The sequence below is a fragment of the Muntiacus reevesi genome, chromosome 20 (assembly GCF_963930625.1).
Source record: "Muntiacus reevesi chromosome 20, mMunRee1.1, whole genome shotgun sequence".
NCBI lineage: Eukaryota > Metazoa > Chordata > Mammalia > Artiodactyla > Cervidae > Muntiacus > Muntiacus reevesi.
The window spans coordinates 7,247,344-7,271,700 of record NC_089268.1 but is presented as its reverse complement, the minus strand read 5'-3'; the positions used below and the strand labels follow the sequence as shown (position 1 = coordinate 7,271,700).

Here is a 24,357-nt window from a genome sequence, read left to right as displayed (position 1 = left end):
TTTCTGCTGAAATTTAATCACATCTCCTAACTTTATTAATAGCAGTGCTTCCTAAGGCCCACTTGACTTCACCCTCCAGAATTTCTGCCCTGGATCACTAACCACACCATCACAGTAATCCAGTTCATTGAGATCTTTTTATACAGTTCTTCCACGTATTCTTTCCATCTGTTCTTGATCTCTTCAGCATCTACTAGGTCTCCACCATTTTTATCTTTTATTGTGCACATCTTTGGGCAGAATGCTCCCATGATGTTTCTAATTTTCCTGAAGAGATCTCTAGCTTTCCCCTTTTGTTGTTTTCTTCTGTTATTAAGGATTGTTCATTGAAGAAGGCCTTCTTGTCTCTTCTAGTTATTTTTTGGAACTCTGGGTTTAATTGGATGTAACTTTCTCTCTCTCCTTTGCTTTTCACTTCTCTTCCTTCTTCCACTTTGTAAAGCCACCTCAAGTAACCACATTGCCTTTTATTTTCTTTTTCTTTTGGGATGGTTTTGTTCACCACCTCCTGTACAGATCTCTGTCCATAGTTCTTCAAGCACAGTGTTAACTAGATCAAGTTTCTTGAATCTATTCGTTGCCTCTACTGTGAATTCATGCAGGAGGCAAGTCTTACCTTGCTGGCCCAGGTTTTTCCCATTTTTCTTTAACTTAAGCCTGAATTTTGCTATAAAAAGCTGATGATCTGAGCCACAGTCACCTCTAGGTCTTGTTTTTGCTGACTTTATACAGCTTCTCCATCTTTGCCTACAAAGAATATGATCAATTTGATTTTGGTATTGACCATTTGGTGATGTCCATATATAAAGTCTCTTGTGTTGGTGAAAAAAGGTATTTTCTATGACTAGTGCATTGTATTGGCAGAATTCAGTTAACCTTTGCCCTACTTCATTTTGTTCTTCAAGGCCAAACTTGCCTGTTGTTCCAAGTATATCTTTACTTCCTACTTTTGCATTCCAATCCCCAATGATGAATAGGACATCTTTTTTTAGGTGTTAGTTCTAGGAGGTCTTCTAGGTCTTCATAGAACTGACCAACTTCAGTTTCTTTTTCATCCACAGTAGGGGCATGACTTGGATTTCTGTGATGTTGAATGGCTTGCCTTGGTAACAAACCAAGATCATTCTGTCATTTTTGAGGCTGCACCCAAGTACTGTATTTAGGACTCTTTTGTTGATTATGAGGGCTACTCCATTTCTTCTAAGGGATTCTTGCCTACAGTAGTAGATATAATGGTCATCTGAATTAAATTCACCATTCCCGTCCATCTTAGTTCACTGATTCCTAGGATGACAATGTTTATTCTTACCATCTCCTACTTGACCACATCCAATTTTCCTTTATTCATGGACCTAACATTTCAGGTTCCTATGTAATACTGTTCTTTGCAGCATTGGATTTTATTTTCATCACCAGACATGTCCACAACTGAGCGTCGTACCCACTTTGACCCAGCCACTTCATTCATTCTGGGACTATTGGTAAATCTCCGCCATTCTTCCCCAGTAGCATGTTGGACACCTTCAGATCTGGGGGACTCATCTTTTGATGTCATTTTTTTGGGGCTTTTATACAGTTCACGCGGTTCTCATGTCAAGTATACTGGGGTGGTTTGTTCCCCCTTCCAGTGGATCACCTTTTGTCAGAACACCCTACTATGAGCCGTCTGTCTTGGGTGGCCCTGCACAGCATGACTCATAGTTTCATTGAGTCACAAAAGTCCTTTGGTGATCCAAGAAGGGGACTGATCCGCAATGGGTAACCTAAGATCTACCCTTTCAGGAAAACTGTAAGCATTGTTAACAACAGGCCCTATGGTATACAGCAGATTCCTAGACTCATTCATTCTGCATAACTGAAATCTTATACCCATTGACTAATATCTCAAGTTTCTGTGTTACCCCAGCCCCTGGCAACTACAGTGAGTTTAGCCACAGAGGGAGAAGATAAACCTAAGACATACTTTTCTTTGAAGTTTATGAATTAAATAAAAGACTATGCCTTGTTGATTCCTGTTATAAATGCTTAAGGAAAGCATATTACTTAATTGGTTTAGTTTCGAGGCATACATTTTAGTAGCAATGGTGTTATATCCATGTTAGGTGTTTAAACCTTGATTTATCATATTGATAACGTATAGGCTTTTCAGATTTGTTGCTGATGATATATTTTCCCTTCTCCCAGCAGCAATGCCCCTTCAATCCACTTTAGAAGGAGGTTTTCATATACTGATGCTTGAAAGAGTCCATGATGTATGGAATCTCAATTCTGATCATTAGATAAAGAAATTAAAAACTCATTTCTAATATGGGAATTAATATACCTTCAGGTGAGACAATATTGACCAAATTAGAAATAACACCAGGCCTAGGATACACAAGAAGAGTATCCTTTAATTTTCCTTTCTCAATAAGATGTTGTCATGGTATTGGTGCTGTTTATTTAAACTTAGAAAGAAGACAATAGAATTTTAACTATGCCATGGGATTCATTAATAGGAATGAATCCAGAGTTTGGGATTAACATGTATACACTACTATGTATAAAGTAGATAACTAACAAGGACCTACTATTTAGAACAGGGAACTATATTCAATATCTTGTAATAATCTATAATGGAAAAGAATTTAAAAATAACATAGATAGCACTAAATTGTGTCCTACTCTTGTAATCCCATGAACTGTAGCCTGCCAGTCTCCTTTGTCCGTGAGATTCTCCAGGCAAGTGTACTGGAGTGGGTTGCTGTTTCCTTCTCCAAAAAGTAATGTATATATACATATATATGTATATATATATAATTTATTAACTTTTAATTAAGGATAGTTATAATACTATTAACTTCTGTCATACATCAACATGAAATATATAAATATACATATAAAACTGAATCACATTGCTGTACATCTGAAACTATCACAACATTATAAATCAACTGCACTTCCATTAAAAAAAGACAGATACATTAATATATTTTAAAAATTATTCTATGAAAATGTTCCTTTCATCAAATTTTTCTCCCAATCAGACTCTTCTGGGTTATGCTTTAATTGAAGGTTGACAAATCTGTAGTTTGTACTCAAGTTAATTTGTCTCAAGAACTCTGACATTTATTTTTAAACCATGACTTTGTGTCTGATCTGCTGCATTTTTTACTATGCATTTACTACTTCATATAAATTATACAAAGTAGAGGTTTGGGCTGCATCAGCTCTCAGCCACTGCTGTGCAAGATTTTTGGAAGAAAAAAAAAGGAGAGAAATGATCCCATCTCTGTAGCTCATTTGGGGAGAATACTATTTAAATTTGTTCTTACTGTAAGGTTGAAATTAATCTTGATTTCCCGTCAAATGTACAGGGATTTTACAATTTAGTTCATAATAGTATCTAATTCCTCTAGGGTAGGAGTTAAGATAAACAAGTCACAGACAATGTTTATCTATAAATATAGCAGATGGTGTGGGACTGAGGTCGGTTATTAACTCTGCCGACTTTAATTTCATGGTTATAAAACACAGTAAACCTCACTGTTTATAAAAGGTGGGGGACAATCTCCAATGGGCTTCAGTAGCCAAGAAACCCTCTGTAACATTAATCTCTTCTAACTGATATTTGGTATTCTCCTAGGGTACAATATTTAAGATTGTGGAGTGACTGCTAGTCACATTAAAATTTTCACTGGGATCATTAACTAGCATTTCTGTCATTGATCTATTATAACCTTGTTAATGAGTTCCATGTGAGTGAAATTTAGTGAATAAGACAATTCTTTCTAAGCCTTACTAGGTGAATGCTTAACAATTACCTTAGGCAGTTATATATCTAAAAGATAGCCTAATTAATCAAAATCCTACCTTTTTTCTAATATAAAGATGAATTGTGATACCTAGTTAGTCGAAATGTACTGAGGCATAGAATTTCACAAAGGAAAACTATAGCATCATTTGAATAATCAGCCAATGTACATTACATACATTTACATTTAGTTGATGAATCATCTAAAATGTCACAAAACACCATAGAATTCAAAAGAGAAGCAAAATAATGTGTCCTTAATATTCCAATTTATTTAAATAGAAAATTTAATTATGATCACTTAGTTCACTAAACATCTGTATGTTTAACTTGATTGAAATTAATTCTTCCCCAAAAAACACCACTGTTATAAAAAAAAATTCCAAATAGCTCAATTTTTCCATTCTGAGTTTCTAGTGAATAACAGAATCATTTTATAACCACAAAAGTGAAAAAAAAAACACAAAAGCTCTACTTCTATTGCTTTTACATTCAGAAGAGGTTGACTTTTCACGTCCTAAGAAGGTTAGACATCTATAAATATGTGATAATCTGATAGGTGAGTTGGGGATTAAAACAATCTTGAGCTAAAAATGTCATAACAGTTAATGCCTGAACTGTTTGCTAATGCCTTAACTCCTTGAGAATTAATTTTCAGTGATAAAATTCTCAGGTACCTTTCTAGCTCTTATATTAGGCTGCTTCTCCTGCACACACCCTGATTGTTTTATCACTGATCTCAAACAGTCTGGTTCCTGTGATTTCCACCAGGTATTCAGGGTAGACCTCACACCTTGACTCCAAGGAACTGGCTCCTGACAGCATCAGTCCTGGACAGAGAGGACTAAATGGGACTTTTGGTTAACATGCCTTCTCTCCTTTCCCACTCAGAGGCTGTTGTCATTGGATGCAATACCCTGTTTATCTGATACACTCACTTTTGCAAAAAAAAAAAAATCTATCCACTCAGACTTCCAGGTCTCAAAATGTGTGAAACATCTGTAACAGAAGATAGCAAACTCTCTCTCAAGTGGAGGCTCTACCTCAGTTTCCTTCATTTTTCTTTTCTTTCTTTTATTCTTTTAAGACTTAAAACCCACCTGAACCATTATCATTAAAGAAATAAGTTATTGGTATGTTTGACATATATGTTTGTGTCAACTTAAATCAAAACTAGGGGTGATTTCACTTCAAAGTTATCAATCAAATCACCTAAACCAGAGCTCAGTTAAGTCCAAAGATCCAAAGCTTGCAACTTCTTGTCTTATGAGTTGTGAAGTGAGGGTGGAATACGTTTAGGACAAAATGAACAAGAAGAAGAGGGCTACAGACTGGTCAAGATGACCCCTGACTCTTGGTGACCCCATGGACTGTAGCCCACCAGGTTCCTCTGCCCATGGGATTCTCCAGGCAAGAATAGTTGAGTGGGTTGCTATGCCATTCTCCAAGGATCTTCCCAACCCAGGGATCGAACCCAGGTCTCCCACATTGCAGGCAGATTCTTTACCATCTGAGCCACAAGGAAAGCCCTTAAGTGAGGCAAAAATATGTAAAGCCAATACAAAAAGAGGTGGTTCAAAAAGGGAGACAGAATAGGGGAATAAGCAAAACCAGATATTGAAGGGTCTAGGTAGAAAGCTGAGCAGAGTGACTGGCTTAGGGACTCTCCTGAATGTACTCTAAAAATTCACAAATACAGTGGGTCCTGGGGTGCACTCAATCACTCTTGTAATGAAGGAATATTTTTCAGTATCCCAATGTGCAACTTTAAATTATTGTATTTTTTCCCTAGTCTATGTATAAGGTAAGATGAACTGTATTATAAAATGTAATCATTATTCTAGTAATAATTTTTTAAAAAGCAACTTCAATTATGCAGTTATTTGATTAAAGGTGAAAAGGGCTGTTAAAATTGAATAAAAGTGTTCCCCTTCTACCCAAATCTGTCATATCAATATTATATTAAAATAACATCATAGAAACAAATTGTTGTCTTATAAAGCAAATTACAACCCACGGGATAAAAATAATGCATGACTTTGATATACTTTCACCTCATTTTCATTGTTTTCTTTCAGATTATCTGACCCTGTCAAAGGTCAAAGGCATTGCATTGCAGAAAGGAAAACATGCAAAGGAGATAACTCTCAGTGGATTTCATCCCCCCTTCAATGGTCAGTTAAAAATCCATCCTCTGGTGCTTGCTTCAGCAGCATATATACTAAAAATCCACCCTCTGAAGTACCTTCAGTATTTATTCTCTCTAAAAGTGCAGTCCTTTAAAAAAAACTTTTCCTTCTAGGAGAAGTCATCTACGCTCTCATGTGCATGATGGTCACCTGCGGGATCCTTCTCCTGGTGATGGTCAGACTGAGGTAACTGGATGCAGTTCAGCAGGGAGGGGCTGTAAGGGGACCAGCCCTGTGGGACCACGGGTCAGCAGGGCCGGGAAGGAGCGCGTCTCCCTTAAGACACGGGAATCGTGGGAGGGGTCTATGAGAACGTTACCCTGTCTTCACATGTAAGGGAAGTGTCCTCACACTGGATGAATCACACTGCATTTTTTTTTCATTTATTTTTATTAGTTGAAGGCTAATTACTTTACAATATTGTAGTGGTTTTTGTCATACATTGACATGAATCAGTCATGGATTTACAGGTGTTCCCCATCCTGATCCCCCCTCCCACCTCCCTCTCTACCTGATCCCTCTGGGTCTTCCCAGTGCACCAGGCCCGAGCGCTTGTCTCATGCATCCAGCCTGGGCTGGTGATCTGTTTCACCCTTGATAATATACGTGTTTCGATGCTGTTCTCTCGAAACATCCCACCCTCGCCTTCTCCCACAGAGTCCATAAGTCTGTTCTGTACTTCTGTGTCTCTTTTTCTGTTTTGCATATAGGGTTATCATTACCATCTTTCTAAATTCCTCATATATGCGTTAGTATATTGTATCAGTCTTTATCTTTCTGGCTTACTTCACTCTGTATAATGGGCTCCAGCTTTCACACTGCATTTTATAAGTACATATGCATTGTTCTTCCAGTGACGTGGCTCTCAATCTTCCCCCTGGTTTTCCTATGAAATCCAAATGGAACTTTGCTGCATTCCTTATTCAGATCCCTTGCAGGATTAATCTGCTCACATAATGCACCTGTCGTGTTTCACACACTTTATATTTACCTGAAAGTATAGTCTTTAATTTCTTATAAGCTGAGTTTTATTCTTATTTTTGTATACTTATTAAGTGAGGTATGAAATGAGGCCTCATCAGGCACCTTAAAAGAACTTATTCCTGTTGCCTGACTAAATTTACTTTTTCCAGATCTTATCTTTCCTTGGCTGTGAATCTTCTTTCCTTGGCTCTTTCCTTTCCTTGGTCTTCATTGTGAATGTGAGACCTCAGGTTAAAGATATATCAATTACAATTGATATATTGTCTAAATGTCTGGGGTTTAAAATTTTTCCACTTATTTAACACTTACAAAGAGATATAAAGTGGTGCTCAGTTGGTTATTTTTAATCAAAATAATAATAAAATAATAAGCCCTAATAAGTAAAGTATTTGATATTTAAATATCAATGATGTTCATTTGCTTATTAATGATACAAATGTGTAAGAAGTGAAAGCGAAAGTCGCTCAGTCATGTCCAACTCTTTGTGACCCCATGGACTATGCAGTCCATGGATTTCTCCATATATACAAATGTGTATATTTTCGTATAATTTGACTATCCTAAATTTTATGAAAAAATATGTATTAAGTGTGTGTGCATACATATATGATATATACATTATAAGCATGCACCTAAAATATATTTATCAGTAAGATCAGGCCTGAGGGTGGCAGAGCCAGCGGATGTTTATTTCAGGATTCTCAGAGAACAAGATTCAGTAAACTTGATGATGCTGGTACACCTATGGATCCTCAGACCCCAAGGACTCCACGACCAGAGACCAAGCCCAAGACTTAATGGGGAGGTGGGTGGTGGTAGCAAGAATCGGGCACATGATGAGTGTGTGCTCTATCCACAGGCTTACTTATTTTTAAATGTACTCCCAGCTAAACATATTCCCCTGTTGGATCCAACTCCTCTAACCATTTAATTTGATGCTGACCAATATCAATACCAAACTGTTTTTCTTCAAGGTCTTAAAAGTTGTATTTGTATGAAAGATATTCTTTGAGTTCCAAGATACAGTTTAAAGGCCAAAGTATTAGAGTCAATTTCAAGGGGGGGAAATAGCATTTGGAATTTATTAAACTTTCCTTTGTTTGGTTTAGAATACTTGAAAGCATGGTTCAGTTACTGGGCCCGCCTAGATATTCCATCACAGAGGACTGATGGGGAGAAGCATAAAAACTTTCCAGCTTAGCAAAATCCTCAGAGGTCCTCAATCTTTACTTTTTAGCCACGCACTTAAAGTATAAAGTTCACATCTGCCACCTGGGCCCAGGGATTTTTTACAGATTACTCTTGTGTTTCAGGTAAATAAGGCCCATAACTATTCAAAATTTCCTATATATCAGCTGTTAACTTCTCTTTTCTTACCTGCATAGAAAGTCACGTTCCTTAAAAAACCAAAAAAAAAAAAGAAAGTCACGTTCCTTTACTGGATGACAATGAGAGTGTTACAGGCAAAAATCTTGAGTTGACTGTAACATGTATTGAAAAACAAATTTCATATTATATTATTATTACTTATATGATTAACAATATAATAATTATACTATATTATTAGTATTAATAATATAGCTTATTATGTATTATAATATTATAACTACATTATACCATTATTTTATATTGTACTTAGCTATAACTTGCTTTCCATGCAATTTTAAATTGATCCTTACGTGGATCTGAAAGATCCAGACTCAGCGTTAATAAATGAGAAAAGTAAAAGCCATCATGGGAAGAAGGAATGAAATGTAACCACAATACCTGTGTCAACTCACACTGGCGATCAATAATGTTTTCTTCATGAAATCAGGCTGCTTGCCACTTACCTGATGGGCAAATGTAATCCATGTGAACACTTGTTTGTATGCAGTAAAGATTTAAGGTTTTTGCATTTGTTTTGTGTTATACTAAATCAAAACAGCTCTAAATTGTCAAAGAATTTTGCAAAGAAGCCAACAACTAAAAATTTAAATATATGAGAAAAAAGACTCTCTTTTTTTTGAAAATGATTTCTTGGAGAACATAGTTAAATGCATGATACTTAGACCTTAGAATATTCTATTTTTTTTTAAACTTTACTTCCAAAAACTTTATTATCTTCCTCTTCAGGCACAGAATCGAACCAAAAATATAAGCATAGACACATTTGTAAAATCCTTAAAATGGCATATTGTTGACTTATCCTTTTGTTTTTGTATAGAACCTTCAGAATACTGAATCAAAACAAGAGATCCTTCACCAACCCAAATACCTGGCAGACTCATGATTCATTAAGAGTCACGGATCATTAACAATCACTTTTGTTAAAGCAAGTCAACAGAATATACTTTCCATCATCAAAGAAAATGTTAGGGTGGATTTAATGATCCTGGTTCATCCAATATGTTCATGTAAGGTATAATAATTGGTATGATGTTAGATTTGTTTTTTCTTAAGAAAATATTCAAGTATAAATTTACAGTCATATCTTTTGTGACACTAGATAGAATTATAGACTCTATAGAATTATAGAATTATCCTTGAAGCCAAAAATTGTTATTATAAATTACAGTCTGCATGATATGTTTAATGGTGAATTTGAGTCCATGTAAGAGTAATTGGTTGTGTATCATAATGTAACATTTTATAGTTAACAGGTTTTTTTCTGACCAATTATATGAAGTGAAGTGAAGTCTCTCAGTCGTGTCCTCTCAGTCGTGACTCTTTGCGACCCCATGGACTGTAGCCCACCAGTCTCCTCAGTCCATGGGATTTTCCAGGCATGAATTCTGGAGTGGGTTGCCATTTCCTTCTCCAGGGGATCTTCCTGAAACAGGGATCAAACCCTGGTCTCCCACATTGTAGGCAGATGCTTTGCCGTCCAAGCTAAATGCCTATTAACTTGCCAAAAGGAAAAATGCTAACAAAAAATCCAGTATATTTGTTATTTGTATATTCATTTCCAAATCATCAACCAAACCATTAGCATTGACTTTAAGTTTCTAAATATGCTTTATTAGATGATTAGTTGTAAAAATCAGAAGTTATATTTTTGGATTTTGTAATTTGAATAATGTTGAACTTTTTAACTTGTCTTTATGTCATATTTGGAAAGATATAAAATAACTACACTGGTTGAAAAAAATCAATGTGCATTTCAATGATATATTTCATTTGTAAACTTAATTTTTCTATGCTAATTTTTACTGAGCTTCTGCAATATAAAGTAACATGATAATTGTTACTTTCTGTAGTGTTACTATATTGCTACTTTAGGCCTGACGACATCTGAATATAATTATGAACAGAAAATTGTGGAAAAGATGTTTGTTAAGTTTTTGATACATATGTGCCATTCAGTTATCTACAACCACATTGTTACCCATTGCTAAGAAAAAACATGAGCTTGTTTCATCTGTAGCGACACAGAGATTCAAATATTCAAGAACAGGAACATATATTTAGTGATATATTTACAGTTAAAAGTCAAACATGTTCTACCAGCTTGGTAGCATATGTATTGTTGTTCACTACACTTCAGGTCAAATTGTCTACATTCAATTAAATCTGAAATTAACATTTGGCTGTGTTTAGCTGGAGTAACGGAAAAGTCAACCTTTATCTTTTCAAATGGGGAAGAATGATATTCAGTGAGTCACAAAACTCATCAAAGAGCTCTCCATATCCCAATGGCTGTTCATTCTCTTAGTTACATAAGAGAAGGTAAACAGTACTTCCCATCTCCCAGTCACTGCCATTTAATGCAGGCTTGCTAAACCCTGAGAAATGGGCTGTTTTCTAGAAAACAGAGGGAGGAAATCAAGTTGCTTTTAGAAATATGTTTGTGTGGAATAGAGAATAGTGGAGGATCAGTCAGTTCAGTTCAGTTCAGTTGATCAGTCGTGTCTGACTCCCGTGAATCGCAGCACGCCAGGCCTCCCTGTCCATCACAAACTCCCGGAGTTTACCCAAACTCATGTCCATCGAGTCGGTGATGGCATCCGCCATCTCATCCTCTGTCGTCCACTTCTTCTCCTGCCCCCAATCCCTCCCAGCATCACGGTCTTTTCCAATGAGTCAGCTCTTCCCATGAGGTGGCCAAAGTATTGGATTTCAGCTTCAGCATCAGTCCTTCCAATGAACACCCAGGACTGATCTCCTTTAGGATGGACTAGTTGGATCTAGTCCACGGGACTCTCAAGAGTCTTCTCCAACACCACAGTTCGAAAGCATCAATTTTTCGGCGCTCAGCTTTCTTCACAGTCCAACTCTCACATCCATACATGACCACTGGAAAAACCACAGCCTTGACCAGACAGACCTTTGTTGGCAAAGTAATGTCTCTGCTTTTTAATATGCTATCTAGGTTGGTCATAATGTTCCTTCCAAGGAGTAAGCATCTTTTAATTTCATGGCTGCAGTCACCATCTGCAGTGACTTTGGAGCCCAAAATAATAAAGTCTGACACTGTTTCCACTGTCTCCCCATCTATTTCCCATGAGTTGGTGGGACCAGATGCCATGATCTTAGTTTTGTGAATGTTAAGCTTTAAGCCAATTTTTTCACTCTCCTCTTTCTCTTTCATCAAGAGGCTTTTTCGTTCCTCGTCACTTTCTGCCATAAGGGTGGTGTCATCTGCATATCTGAGGTTATAGATATTTCTCCCATCAATCTTGATTCCAGCTTGTGCTTCATCCAGCCCAGCATTTCTCATGATGTACTCTGCATATAAGTTAAATAAGCAGGGTGACAATATACAGCCTTGATGTACTCCTTTTCCTATTTGGAACCAGTCTGTTGTTCCATGTCCAGTTCTAACTGTTGCTTCCTGACCTGCATACAGGTTTCTCAAGAGGCAGGTCAGGTGGTCTGGTATTCCCGTCTCTTTTAGAATTTCCACAGTTTATTGTGATCCACACAGTCGAGGGCTTTGGCATAGTCAATAAAGCAGAAATAGATGTTTTTCTGGAACTCTCTTGCTTTTTCGATGATCCAGCAGATATTGGCGATTTGATCTCTGGTTCCTCTACCTTTTCTAAAACCAGCTTGAACATCTGGAAGTTCATGGTTCATGCATTGCTAAAGGCTGGCTTGGAGAATTGTGAGCATTACTTTACTAGCGCGTGAGATGAGTGCAATTGTGCGGTAGTTTGAGCATTCTTTGGGATTGCCTTTCTTAGGGACTGGAATGAAAACTGACCTTTTCCAGTCCTGTGGCCACTGCTGAGTTTTCCAAATTTGCTGGCATAGTATATAATTGTATCAAATCGTAATAGTGTACCTCTTAAATTTACCCAAGGTTGTATGTCAATAAAACTAGGGGAAAGTAATTAATCTTGATTTCCAATCATGTCCATGAGTCTTTGAATCATTCAGTACAAGAGAAAAGAAAGTAGAGAGACTAATGGCAAATAATTTATATTTTTATATAAATATTCAGAAAATTGATGCGAATAGCCAGAAGCTGGTTATTGGTCTACCAAATCTATGGACTAAGCATTAAGGTATGGGAGCATCATTAGTGTGGGGGTCTGATACAATGCATGTGGTCTATGTTTACATGGGCAACACTTGGAGAAGTTCACTTTTGTCACTTGCGTATCACCTTATCCGTCTTCCTTGAGTGACAGGGAGGCAAATAAATACAAAGAATAACAATTTTTAAATAAGTATTTTAGGGGTTGAAGGAGACAAATAGTCCCTCTTATCTGTAAGGACACTGTTGAATAAAAGAACATTTTCATATTCTGTTGCTTTGTTTCTTGGGGATATTCTTCATTATTGAGACTAAATTTATGATAGTGGCAGCTCTAATCTTTTAACTGATAACTATCTCCACATAAAAGCATATGAAACAGTTCTGAGTAATGTAATCTAAACAACTTATAAAACAGTAAAGGATACAAACATTACAGTGTTGCCTTACAGCATATATGTAACATATGTGTAACATGCATGTAACATGTGTGTAAGTGAAAGTCGTTCAGTGGAGTCTAACTCTTTGCCATCCCTTGAAATTCTCCAGGCCAGAATACTAGAGTGGGTAGCTGTTTCCTTCTCCAGAGGATCTTCCCAATCCAGGGATCAAACCCAGGTCTCCTGCATTGCGGGCAGATTCTTTACCAGCTGAGCCACAAGGGAAGCCCACAAATATTGGAGTGGGTAGCCTATCCCTTCTCCAGCGGATCTTCCCCACCCAGAAATCGAACCGGGATCTGCTACATTGCAGGAAAATTCTTTACCAACTGAGCAATCAGCGAAGTCCTGATACATACTTGATATATACCTGATACATACTTGATATATACCTGATACATATCAGGGCTTCCCTGATATCAGAAAACATGTATGGAAAGGTAATGGATATTTATCTGGATATTTATCTGGTCTGCTTTCAGAAGCTTCTGTTCCCTCCCGTGATGGGAAACATACCTTAAAGTCTCCAAGAAAGAAACTAAAATGTTTATTCAGGTGAACTTGGTCCTCTTGGAAAACAAGTCAGATATTTTAGCTTTGAACTCCCAGTTGGGGGACCTCCCACCTGTCTCTCCCCTCTTCCTTCCCAGGAGGGTGAATTTATGAACGGATAGCAGGCGGAGGCATGAGGGCGGCCTTCTGTGCATTCTCTGGTCTTCGCTGGGAGGCGCTGTTCTGTCTGGTCTCTGGCCACGTTGCGGCAGTCTGCTAGGATGACCGGTTCACACTGCTCCTTCGGGCCCCGTGATTCCTTGTCAAGGCTTCCAGTTTTGGAGGCTCCCATATAGGGTGGTTTTCTTCCTCTAAAGCTGGGCCTCATCTCGCTCCCTAGAGAGGATCGGCGCACTCCTGTCTTCCTCTGGAGAGTCAAAGGGCCAACCACTCTCTCTGCACACAGCTATATTATGTGCTCTTTTGTTGAAGCGAACATCAATTCCCTCCTTCAGTCATAGCTCCCATCCCGCTGGAGTTACAGTGCCATAAAATTTTGGTAATATGATTAATGCACAGCATTGTTGACAGGCCTCTTATACTGGGATTTTCCCCAAACTTATATGGGTGTAAGCACTGTTCCTCATTTCTGTCCTGGCCCCAAACCCCCAGGGAGATCCATTACAGATGGTGTGTTGTGGTGACTGAGCGGAGGGGAGTGGTCAAGGAGGAGACAGGACAAGATGCCCACATTGAAACTCCTGCCTCCACCTTTTTCTTCCCTCCATCTCTCCACAGTCACCATCTAAAGTAGACTTCTATCCCACCATAGCCTCTGTTTCTTTTCCACTATAACTTTTAATGCAGCTTTATGATGCAAATCTACCAGAATTAGATCATGATAACACAAGGACATTTTTAACATTTAGAAAACACTGCTCTCTTCACAAACCCTGGCTTTCAAAGCCATTATTTCTTTAAGTGCTTGAAAAGGCTAGACTTTAAGCTCTAGCTGAACAATGACTCCTTTGTTCTAAGGCTCTACCCAGTCTTTTACAGGAGTAATGGATACTTGTTGCTTGGCTTTGGAGCTGTAGAGAATCACGATTCAAGGAAACTGAAAAAAAAAAACAAGTGATGACTTAAGATATTCCACTATGTTCCTATTACAGATATACAATTGTTCAACTAAAAACTAGCGTTATTAGAGAGGCAACAAGGACAAGGGAAATGGGAGGAAAAGAAATGAGGTGATGAGAAGAAATGAGAAGAGAAAAGAAAAAAAACAAAAAACAAAAAACAAAAAACCCAGAACAAATGCCAGCGAGTTTGACAGATTGGCCTTATTTCCCTCTTGCCCCGGTTTTCTGAATTATCTCCCCTTTTGCAGGCAGAAGACCAGAGAGCACACGGTAAGTGGAGAGAACCCTGGTTATAAAACTACCCGAGAAACAGTGTTTGCAGATATATTCAGATTAGGGCTTTGGAGGTTGTAGTTGCTTCACTATAATTTTATAGGTCATTATAGTTATCTTCATCAGAAGTCAATCAGAGAAGATCCCAAATCACACAGTTTCCCCACACTGGATTTAATTTGTTGGTCAAATGTAATCCTTTTTGTTAAAATCCATGAGGCATATTTGAGATTTCTAACTAGAAATGACTAGAAATCGTTTGATTCCACTGAGGAACTGATGTATGTTTATATAACGGACACTGAAACCAATATCTAAATATATTTCCTTTATGATACAGCTGCTAGAAAGTCAGAGTTTCCTTTGCACCTAACAATTAGAAAGATTCCCTCTGTACAGACTCCTATTATATTTTTATTTTCTATTGTACATTTGAATTTGCCTTGTTATCTATCTTATTTGTAATAATACTCCGTGTAATAAGTGTCTCAAACAGGAAAGGCTAGGTTATCCTACAGTAACAAGCAATCATGATATGTCAGTAGATTATAATGACAAAGGGTTATTTCTTGCTCACACTAAAAGCTCATTACTGTGAGCTGTCAGGAAGCTCTGAATTTGCTCTGTTGACTTCACACAGAGATTCAGGCTGACAAAGCCACTTTTCTCGGAACTATTACCAGAGGTAAATTAGAGATTATGACAAAGTACATGTTGGCTCTTAAAACTTCCATTCAGGATGTGTGTGCACGCATGCTCAGTCATGTCCGACTCTGTGCAACCCTTAGGGACTGTAGCCGCCAGGCTCCTCTGTCCATGGGATTCTCCAGGCTAGAGTTCTGGAGTGGGTTGCCAAGCCCTCCTCCAGGGGCTCTTCCTGACCCAAACATTGAACCTGGGTCTCCTGCATTGCAGGCAGATTCTTTACCACTGATCCACCAGGGAAGCCCATAAAAAGCCTATAAGGAGCTAAATGATCCATATTATCACCCCGATGTTAAGAAAATCCAACTTAATTGTAACACAGTTTCCTCCAACCTTGTTTGGGGAACCAACAGCCAGCTGATGATCTGCAACAGCTCAGCTTCAGATGAACTAACAGTCTTCTGTCATTGGTAGCTAATCAGCCTGCAGCCTGGGAGCACTTATCAATAGGTGTCCAGAAAACCAATAAAATGAGGGGTCAACTGGGGTAGCTGAAAAAGGTCCAACTAGATTCTCAAAATATAAAAATTATGTACCTGAAGATAAGTTATATGTATGAAAACGAAAGGGAGAATCAAGGTGAAACCTGTTCATTATCTTTGTATTTTTTGAGATGTCATCTTTCATATATGAAATAAAACCTAGCACTGTGATAATTGGATTAAATCATGGGCCTCCTAATGAACTAATAACTACTGTGCTTTCCCACCTTAAAACCCTTCTTGGTTTGTTGAATAGGTAGCCTTAATGGCTTTCTGGAAGCTACTTCTTTTTGCATACAAAATTATTCTTGCTTTCCCATTGTAACTCTCCATTATGATTTCTTCTTCTAAATTTTTTTTTTTATTTTATATTGGAGTACAGCCAATTAACAATGTTGTGATATTTTCAGATGGATAGCAAAGGGACTCAAACATGCATATATATGTATCGATTCTCCTCCAAACTCCTCTCCCATCCAGGCTGCCACATAACTTTGAGTAGAGTTCCCTGTGCTATAAAGTAAAAAGTGCTAGTTGCTCAGTTGTGTCCAACTCTTTGTGACCCTATCGACTATAGTGCACCAGGCTCCTCTCTCCTTGGAATTCTCCAGGCAAGAATGCTGGAATGGGTTGCCACTGCCTTCTCCAGGGGATCGTCCCAACCCAGGGACCAAACCCTGGTCTCCTTCCTTGCAGGCAGCTTCTTTACCATCTGAACCGCCAGGGAAGCCCGTGCTATACAGTAGGACCTTGCTGATCATCCATGTTAGATACAGCAGTGTGTACATGTCCATCCCAGACTCTGACTATCCTTTCCCCTGGTAATAACCAAAAATTCACTCTCTAAGTATGTGATTCTGTTTTGTAAATAAGTTCATTTGTATCCACTGTGATTTCTTATGACCTCTTGAGAGTATATGAAGGCACTACTAATTCAAGAAATATTGAGACTATTTTACACCAGTTCTTGCAGTGGACTTGGATGCAACAGCCAAGGGTTGAAAGTCAAGTGGGGTGATTTAGACTAAATAATAATATCAGTCACGGCAGCATTAAAACATTTTGGCAGCATATCCCTTTATATTTCTTTACATAGTATCCTGAATTCAACAGGAAAACAACAGCAGATATATTCACTTCAACTTTACTATCGACTGACTGGTTGTATCTCCCCAAGAGGCATATGCTGGAACCCTAACCTCCGATGTGGTGGTATTTGGGGGAGTGCCTCTGGGAGGTAATTTAGGTCATGAGAGTAGAGTCCTTATGTGTGATTAGCATCCTTATAAAAGAGATCCAAGAGATCCCTAGCTTGGGCTTTGGTGCTGGAGAAGCATCTTGAGAGTCTCTTGGACTGCAAGGAGATCCAACCAGTCAATCCTAAAGGATATCAAGCATGAGTATTCATTGGAAGGACTGATGCTGAAGCTGAAGCTCCAATACCTTGGCCACCTGATGTGAAGAGCTGATTCACTGGAAAAGACTCTGATGCTGGGGAAGATTGAGGGCAAGAGGAGAAGGGGACGACAGAGGATTATGGTTAATTGGCATCACTGACTCAATGGACAAGAGTTTGAACAGACTCAGGGAGATAGTGAAGGACAGGGAAGCCTGGAGTGCTGCAGTCCATGGGGTCTCAGACAGTCGGACATGACTTGGCAACTGAACAATGGGAGGACAGGCCAAGAAGCCTGGGGGTTTTCCACCAGAATCCAATGCAGCAGTGCTCGCATCTCACACTTGCAGCCTCCAGACCTGAGAAATAAATTTCTGTTCCTTATACATCACTTAGTCTATGGTACTTTGTTAACAGCTTCCCAAACTAAGATCTATTATAATTAATTCATAGTATATAATAGAATGTAGGCATCTGGAGTCTTGATGATATCTATTCATGCCCAGGCAATTATATAGGGGGGATTTGGAAACATTTTTTTATCAGAAATAAAAACCTCTATCTTGAATCTGACTATTTTCAAAGGCTTAAGATTTAAACAGATTTCCTCATGAAATTTAAAAAGAATTATATTTAGTACTTAATAGATTACACACCAGCATTCAAAAATTACTTTACATGTACTTACAAGTAAACATTAATGTAGAAAAACAACTTGTGTTAACATTTCTTCTGCTTCTCATGAGAACGAAAATTGTGTTACTAATAGACTTTTTTAAAGTCTTGGAAAATAAATAGGACTATAAATTTAAGTTTACTATAATAAAAAACCTTACCTTTTCTGGTTTCCAGAATATATAACCATATATTATGTCCATCCTTGAATATCTTGAAGCACACATACTATGAAGTTTAGCATAAAAGGAACAGGCACTCAAACAGGTGGATAACATAATTTTCATTGTCCTAATGTAGACCAGAGTCTAAATTGTGCCTTGCCTTCATTTGTAACCCAACCATTCAGTCTATGGTAAACTGACTTGATGGGAAGTTTATCTTAAGACTTATGTAATCTTCGCCCCTTGTGTATCATGATATTTGGGGGAATATATTTTCTGGGAATAACATATGGTGGAACAATCTTTCAGGTTACCTGTTGTGACCCTGAGTTTGCCTTATGGAGGAAAAATATGCTTCCAATTAAAATTGTCCTATGGGGATGCTATTCTTTATGAATTCAGAGTGAAGAATAGCTAAAGACTCTGGTCTGTGTCTGACAGCTGGTGCAAAGCACCTTGAATCAATAAAACTCTTATTAATTCCATTCTCAGCACTTGGTATTGGTTCACCTTGACATGATTCTACAAAGGACTGTAGATTTGAAAACCTCTAATACAGCTCATTGTCCAGAATAAGACCAGTATTCCTGAAAAAGGCCTACATGCTGACAAAAATAACATCATATAAATAAAGAACTTAACAACAGCAGTTTATGGACACTGTTTTAGGTGCTTTGAGGGTGACAGAGACATTTAAAGACATATTTCATTTCTCTAAATGATGTTTCTAGAAAACAAGGCACAGAAGTTTAACTTAAGGCTATGTAAACCAGGGCTGATAGAAGTTCTTCCTCTCAAATACATAAATTCAGTTTGTGTCAGATGATTCAACTGTTCTTAATCTCCTAGGGTGAACCCTGCATAACGCGACGTCTACTAAATGCTCCTCAGAGTCAAGGAAATGCTAAATATAATTTTTTTCTTGCTGTTCTCCAATTATAGTCTTCCAGATTCTTCTGTATTTAGTTCTTCATCCACTGCAAAGCAGGACAGCAACAAGGTCATGTTGAATTCTCACCCTTTAGCCTTCATGCTGCTGCTGCTGCTAAGTCGCTTCAGTTGTGTCTGACTCTTTGCGACCCCATGGAGTAGCCCACCAGGCTGCTCTGTCCATGGGATTCTCCAGGCAAGAATCCTGGAGTCGGCAGCCATTTCCTTCTCCAGGGGACTCCTGACCCAGGGACTGAACCTGCCTCTCATGTCTCCTGCACTGGCAGGGAGGTTCTTTAACAGTAGTGCCACCTGGGACCCCCTCTATATTGTTACTGTACCCTATTTGTTTCCTGGGACAGATCTTGCCATTTTACCCTCTGATTCACAGACACAATAACCAGATCCAAAGAGACAACCATTTTCTCTTGCATTAGCTACTTCAGCCCCTCGCTTCCAGGAGAAGATCAAGTGATAGGCAATAATTCCCACATTACAAGAACATTAAGGTAATTAAATTAAAAAAAATATGATTCTCATTCCAAATATTCCTTAACAGGCAGACAATAGGGAGGAAGGAAGATACCTCTTCTTCTTTTTTTTTTAATATGTTTTTTTATTTAGACCTAAGGAATTGAGTATTGTTTAAGGAACCTTTATTGGAATAATGACATACCACATGGTAAAATTAATTCCTCTTAAGCAACCTAGTTCTTTTTAAATCTCTGCCTTCTTTTTGCCAAATAAATACACAGATGCAAAGAGTGACTACTACGTCTTATTACTGAGCACCTCTGTGTATAAGTTGGAGGCTCTAAACATAACTCCCAAGTATCTGCCCAACTGGGCTTCCCTGATGGCTCAGTTGATAAAGAATCCGCCTGCAATGAGGAGACACTGGTTCAATTCCTGGGTCGGGAAGTTCTGCTGGAGAAGGGATAGGCTACCCACTACTCCAGTATTCTTGGGCTTCCCTTGTGGCTCAACTGGTAAAGAATCCACCTGCAATTTGATCCCTGGGTTGGGAGGATCCCCTGGAGGAGGGAATGGCTACCCACTCCAGAATTCTGGCCTGGAGAATTCACAGTCTATGGGGTCACAGAGAGTTGGACATGACTAAACAACTTTCACTTTCACTTTCCTCTGCCCAGCTGAATTCCTACATATTATAATTTCACATATAGGGTCTTTCTGAGAGGATCAAGAAAGATCTTCAAGCAGGTCTGAAAATGGCTTGTGGAAGGAAGGGGTGAATGGCCTTGAGCTTTACTGTGCTAGGGAATAGCATAATATAAAAACTGAATGTGATGTAAATCCATGGCTGATTCATGTCAATGTATGACAAAAACCACTACAATATTGTAAAGTAATTAGCCTCCAACTAATAAAAATAAATGAAAAAACAAAAACAACAACAACAAAAATTTAGTTTTTTAATATGGAAGAGATTCAATGTTATTCCAGCTTTGAAATTACAATATCATTGACACCAATGCATGACTTTCCCAAACTACAAATTTGGAGGACAACCTTGCCTGCACATAATGTGTAGTAATGGGAGACACTTCTGCAGAATGCCGTGGGTCCAGGGAGGAGCCTGCAGTCAGCAGAGTGGTATAAGGCCAGGAGGCAGAAGCAGACTGAAAGCCTAGCAGTGCGCTGCACACCATCCTTTGTGTGTGCACAGACTCCTTGCAGAACACATCCGCCCCCACTCACGCTCCTAACATGTGTCATCACATCATTCTCCCTCCTTTCTCACTGCCCACTATTCTAGTCTGAGCGCCCCTGCTCCTCAACGTCTGCGAAGATCTTCAGTTGATAAACTTAAGACACACTGTTTTTTCAAAGAGAACTCCACAGATAACATTTTTTTCCCTTTGTACAAATGTAAAAATTCAGAGCTGCTGTAAGGTCCCCAGCATGTATTCATTTTATAACTGGAAGCTTGGACTCTGACCAACATCTCCCCTTTTGCACTATCCTCAGCCCCTGTTAACCACCATTCTATTATGGTGATTATGGTTAATAATAATGTATTATATGCTTGAATCTTCTAAGAGAGCAGAGTGGAAATGTTTTCATCACAAAAGGTAATGGCTCATTCTGTGACATGGTGGACCTGTTAACTAACACTATGGTGGTAATCATTTTGTACTATATCAGTGCATCAAATTGTCTCATTGTACAATGCACCCTTTACATGGAACAGAATACACTTTGAAGCTGAAAGAAAAGAAAGCAAGCTATGAAAGATATGTGATTTGAAATATAAATGCGCCTGGGACTAAACTTACAAAACCATGACTAAGGTCATAATCTCATCCACTAATTCCATAAAAAAGGTTTAATGAAATGCATTAATCTGTGGCTGCCACGTGTATATGTGTGCACATATGTATGTAAATCAGTTGTTCTTGCAAGCTTACCAAAAGAAATTGGATTTTAAAATTTTTAGCTAATGAATTTTAAAAAGAAAACTACTGGGGTTCTTGCTGGAAGATTTTTAGACTAAGTAATATGCTGTGTTAGAGTGAGAAGACAGGGCGTTTATGGGGACATACATTGTTTTTAACAAAAATAAATAAATTAATGGAAATATTTCTAAACAAACAATTTTCAAAAATCAAGAGAGAGACAAAGGAAGGAAGGGAAGGAGGAAGGAAGAGAGAAAGAAAATGGGAAGGAAAGAAAGAGGGGCGGGAAGGAAGAAAGAAAGAGGGAGAGAAACAGAGAAACAAAGAAAAAGAAGGACCCAGGCACTTGCATTCGAATTTCATTGCTTCCTCTCTCCTTTTGGAACACACACACATTCAGAATATGAATTTAGTCAGTTGACTCCCAGATGATCCAATTACATCTGGATGAAGTTCCTGGGAGGAAAAGCAAGGCAGCTAGTGTTTCTCTTCTTTGTGATGCCTCTGGCTTCTCAGAAAGCTTCCAGAATATCTGTCCAACAATCCAATACATTAGCATCATGAGTAGATAGAGGGGCCACTGTGAAAACTTTTGATTGAGAGACAGCTCTTCAAGATTCAACAACCCAGGATAAAGGTCCAGTTACCTACTGCATGTGGTTTGTCTACTTTACCAATGACCTTAAAGAACCAGCTGTAGAAATTTCAGATGAAGCAGTTACCAGAATTTTTGTGATATTACCACTCAATTCCTAGAAGTGGATCAGCCCTTCTCTAAGCCACATAAACTTAATACTATGGCTCAGGTCAGAGGATGGATGGCTCTCATGGAACAAAAGAATAGTCTTCTTCAAGAAGCTCACAGCTTCATAATAGAAGCATATTCTGTAGAACAAGAAGAAAAGAGAAGTCTGCTTAACTTGATAACCCACCAAGAAAACACTCCAATATGGCAGTAGAGAGCAATCCACTCATGCAACCACAAAAAGAGTAGGAATAAGTGCCCAATATTCATGAAATTTCTGACTTTTGGTGATACAGGATCTGGAGATTAAGGCTGTTATGATGTTCTTTACATAGGGTTACTCAGTAAAAGTCTCACAGTAAGTTCCTATGGGAATTACATTCCTGTGAAATATAGAAAAGTCAGCTCAGAAGCATAGTTCAATGATGCAGTGTAATAAGCCAAGCATGGGGCTTTAGTGCCAATTTAAGATTACATATTTATGGGGTTTAATGGTGAGTTATCTCTATCAGGATCACAACGAGCCCTTTAAGACAATGCACCCTTACATGAAAAAGAATACAGGATGACCTTTTATGAGAGCCTTCTTGGGGGCTGAACCACTCCTAAGGGAGGAGTCCCACTCCAGGGCAGTGCCATAGAAAAGGGCAATAAAAAAGATGATAGTCAACGTTTATTGACCACTTTCTGGTACTTTGTCAAACACTTATAAGCATGATTTCATGAAGCCCTTCCAACAGTTGTCTAAATAAGGACCATTATCATGCAAGTTTTATACATAAAGGAAGTGAGGTGTGAAGTAAGGTTTAAAGGGATTGATAAATTCACTGAGGTTTCATAGCTGCCGAGTAATAGATCAGATGTCAAGGACAACTCACGACAGATGGATGGGCAGTAAGTCCAGGATACCTCCTCTCTCCAAGGGCTGAACATTGGGTCAGGGTCTCCTTCCCACAACTGATGTGTTATTTTTAATCTTTCATTATAGCAGTCCCTAGTACTCAGTTTAATTTGCTCTTATAATAAGCTGGAGGGATATCATGTATAGGAAATTGGTGAAATCTGTCTCCAATCCAAGTATCCTGGAGAAATCATGATGAGCCTGTTCAGTTGGATCTTGCTGAGAAACAAGAGTCAAGGGAAGGAAGGTGGCAGGAAATGTGATATTTGTGTTGTATACTTCCCTTCTTCTTGTTTGAAATGAACTCATTTTTATTTTTCCTCCTAACCACCATGTATTAGATAGCTATCACACCGAGCCATAAGAAACTACGAATGCTGAACACAGAAAATCCCCTGCTCTCTTGGAAGATGCATTCTGCTGAGCAAAGAAATAAAATAAATAAATACAATTTAAATATTATATAATGAAAAGGAAAATGCAACATGTTGATGTCATAGAGAGTATCTGAGGCCTTACTTTAGACTGAGTTGTCTGGGGAAACTCACTAAGGAGGTGATATTTATGCTGTTGGTACCTGAATGCCCAGAAGTTGCAAATGGGAAAGACTGGCAGAGAGAATAGCCAGGTAAAGGACCTGCAATAGGCCCCAGGCTAACTTGTTCCAGGAGCAGAGAAAAGACAACAGGCTAAGACACAACACACAGAGGCAAGTGCTACAAGGTACTTTGAATACATGAAGCTTTTGATGCCCAGGAGGAAGTGTTAAACTGGCAAGTGTTTCTCAAATTTTAACAAGCATATGAGTCCTGTAAAGATCTTGTTAAAAATGCAGATGATGGGACTCCCCTGGAAGTCCGGTGGTTGAGACTCCATGCTTCTGCTTCAGGGGTTGCATATTTGATCTCTGATCAGGCAACTAAGATCCCATATGCCTCATAACCAAAAAAAAAAAAAAAAAAAGAAAGAAAGGAAAGTTCATGAACTGAATAAAAATGAAAATACACATCAAGTTAAAAAATTTTAAGGCAGATGGTGATGCAGTTGGTCTGGAGTGGAGCTCCATAGTCTGCATTTCCCAAAAAAACCCAGGCGATGACAACCCTGCTGGCCATGGAAGGCATTTGGACAAGGACAGGAGCTGTGAGCAGTTTTGCATTTGTAAGTC

The 24,357-nt window shown here is 38.4% G+C and overlaps 1 protein-coding gene across 1 annotated transcript in view; it reads left to right on the top strand.

Moving 5' to 3' along the window:
* The window catches only part of GFRAL (GDNF family receptor alpha like), a 73,348-nt gene extending 65,584 nt beyond the window's left edge, over window positions 1–7,764 (top strand). The window contains exons 7-9 of the mRNA XM_065913281.1: window positions 5,872–5,967; window positions 6,096–6,168; window positions 7,617–7,764. Of these exons, the coding sequence (XP_065769353.1) occupies window positions 5,872–5,967; window positions 6,096–6,168; window positions 7,617–7,764 (317 nt within the window). The remainder of the gene's footprint in view (window positions 1–5,871; window positions 5,968–6,095; window positions 6,169–7,616) is intronic.
* Window positions 7,765–24,357: the final 16,593 nt, after the last annotated feature.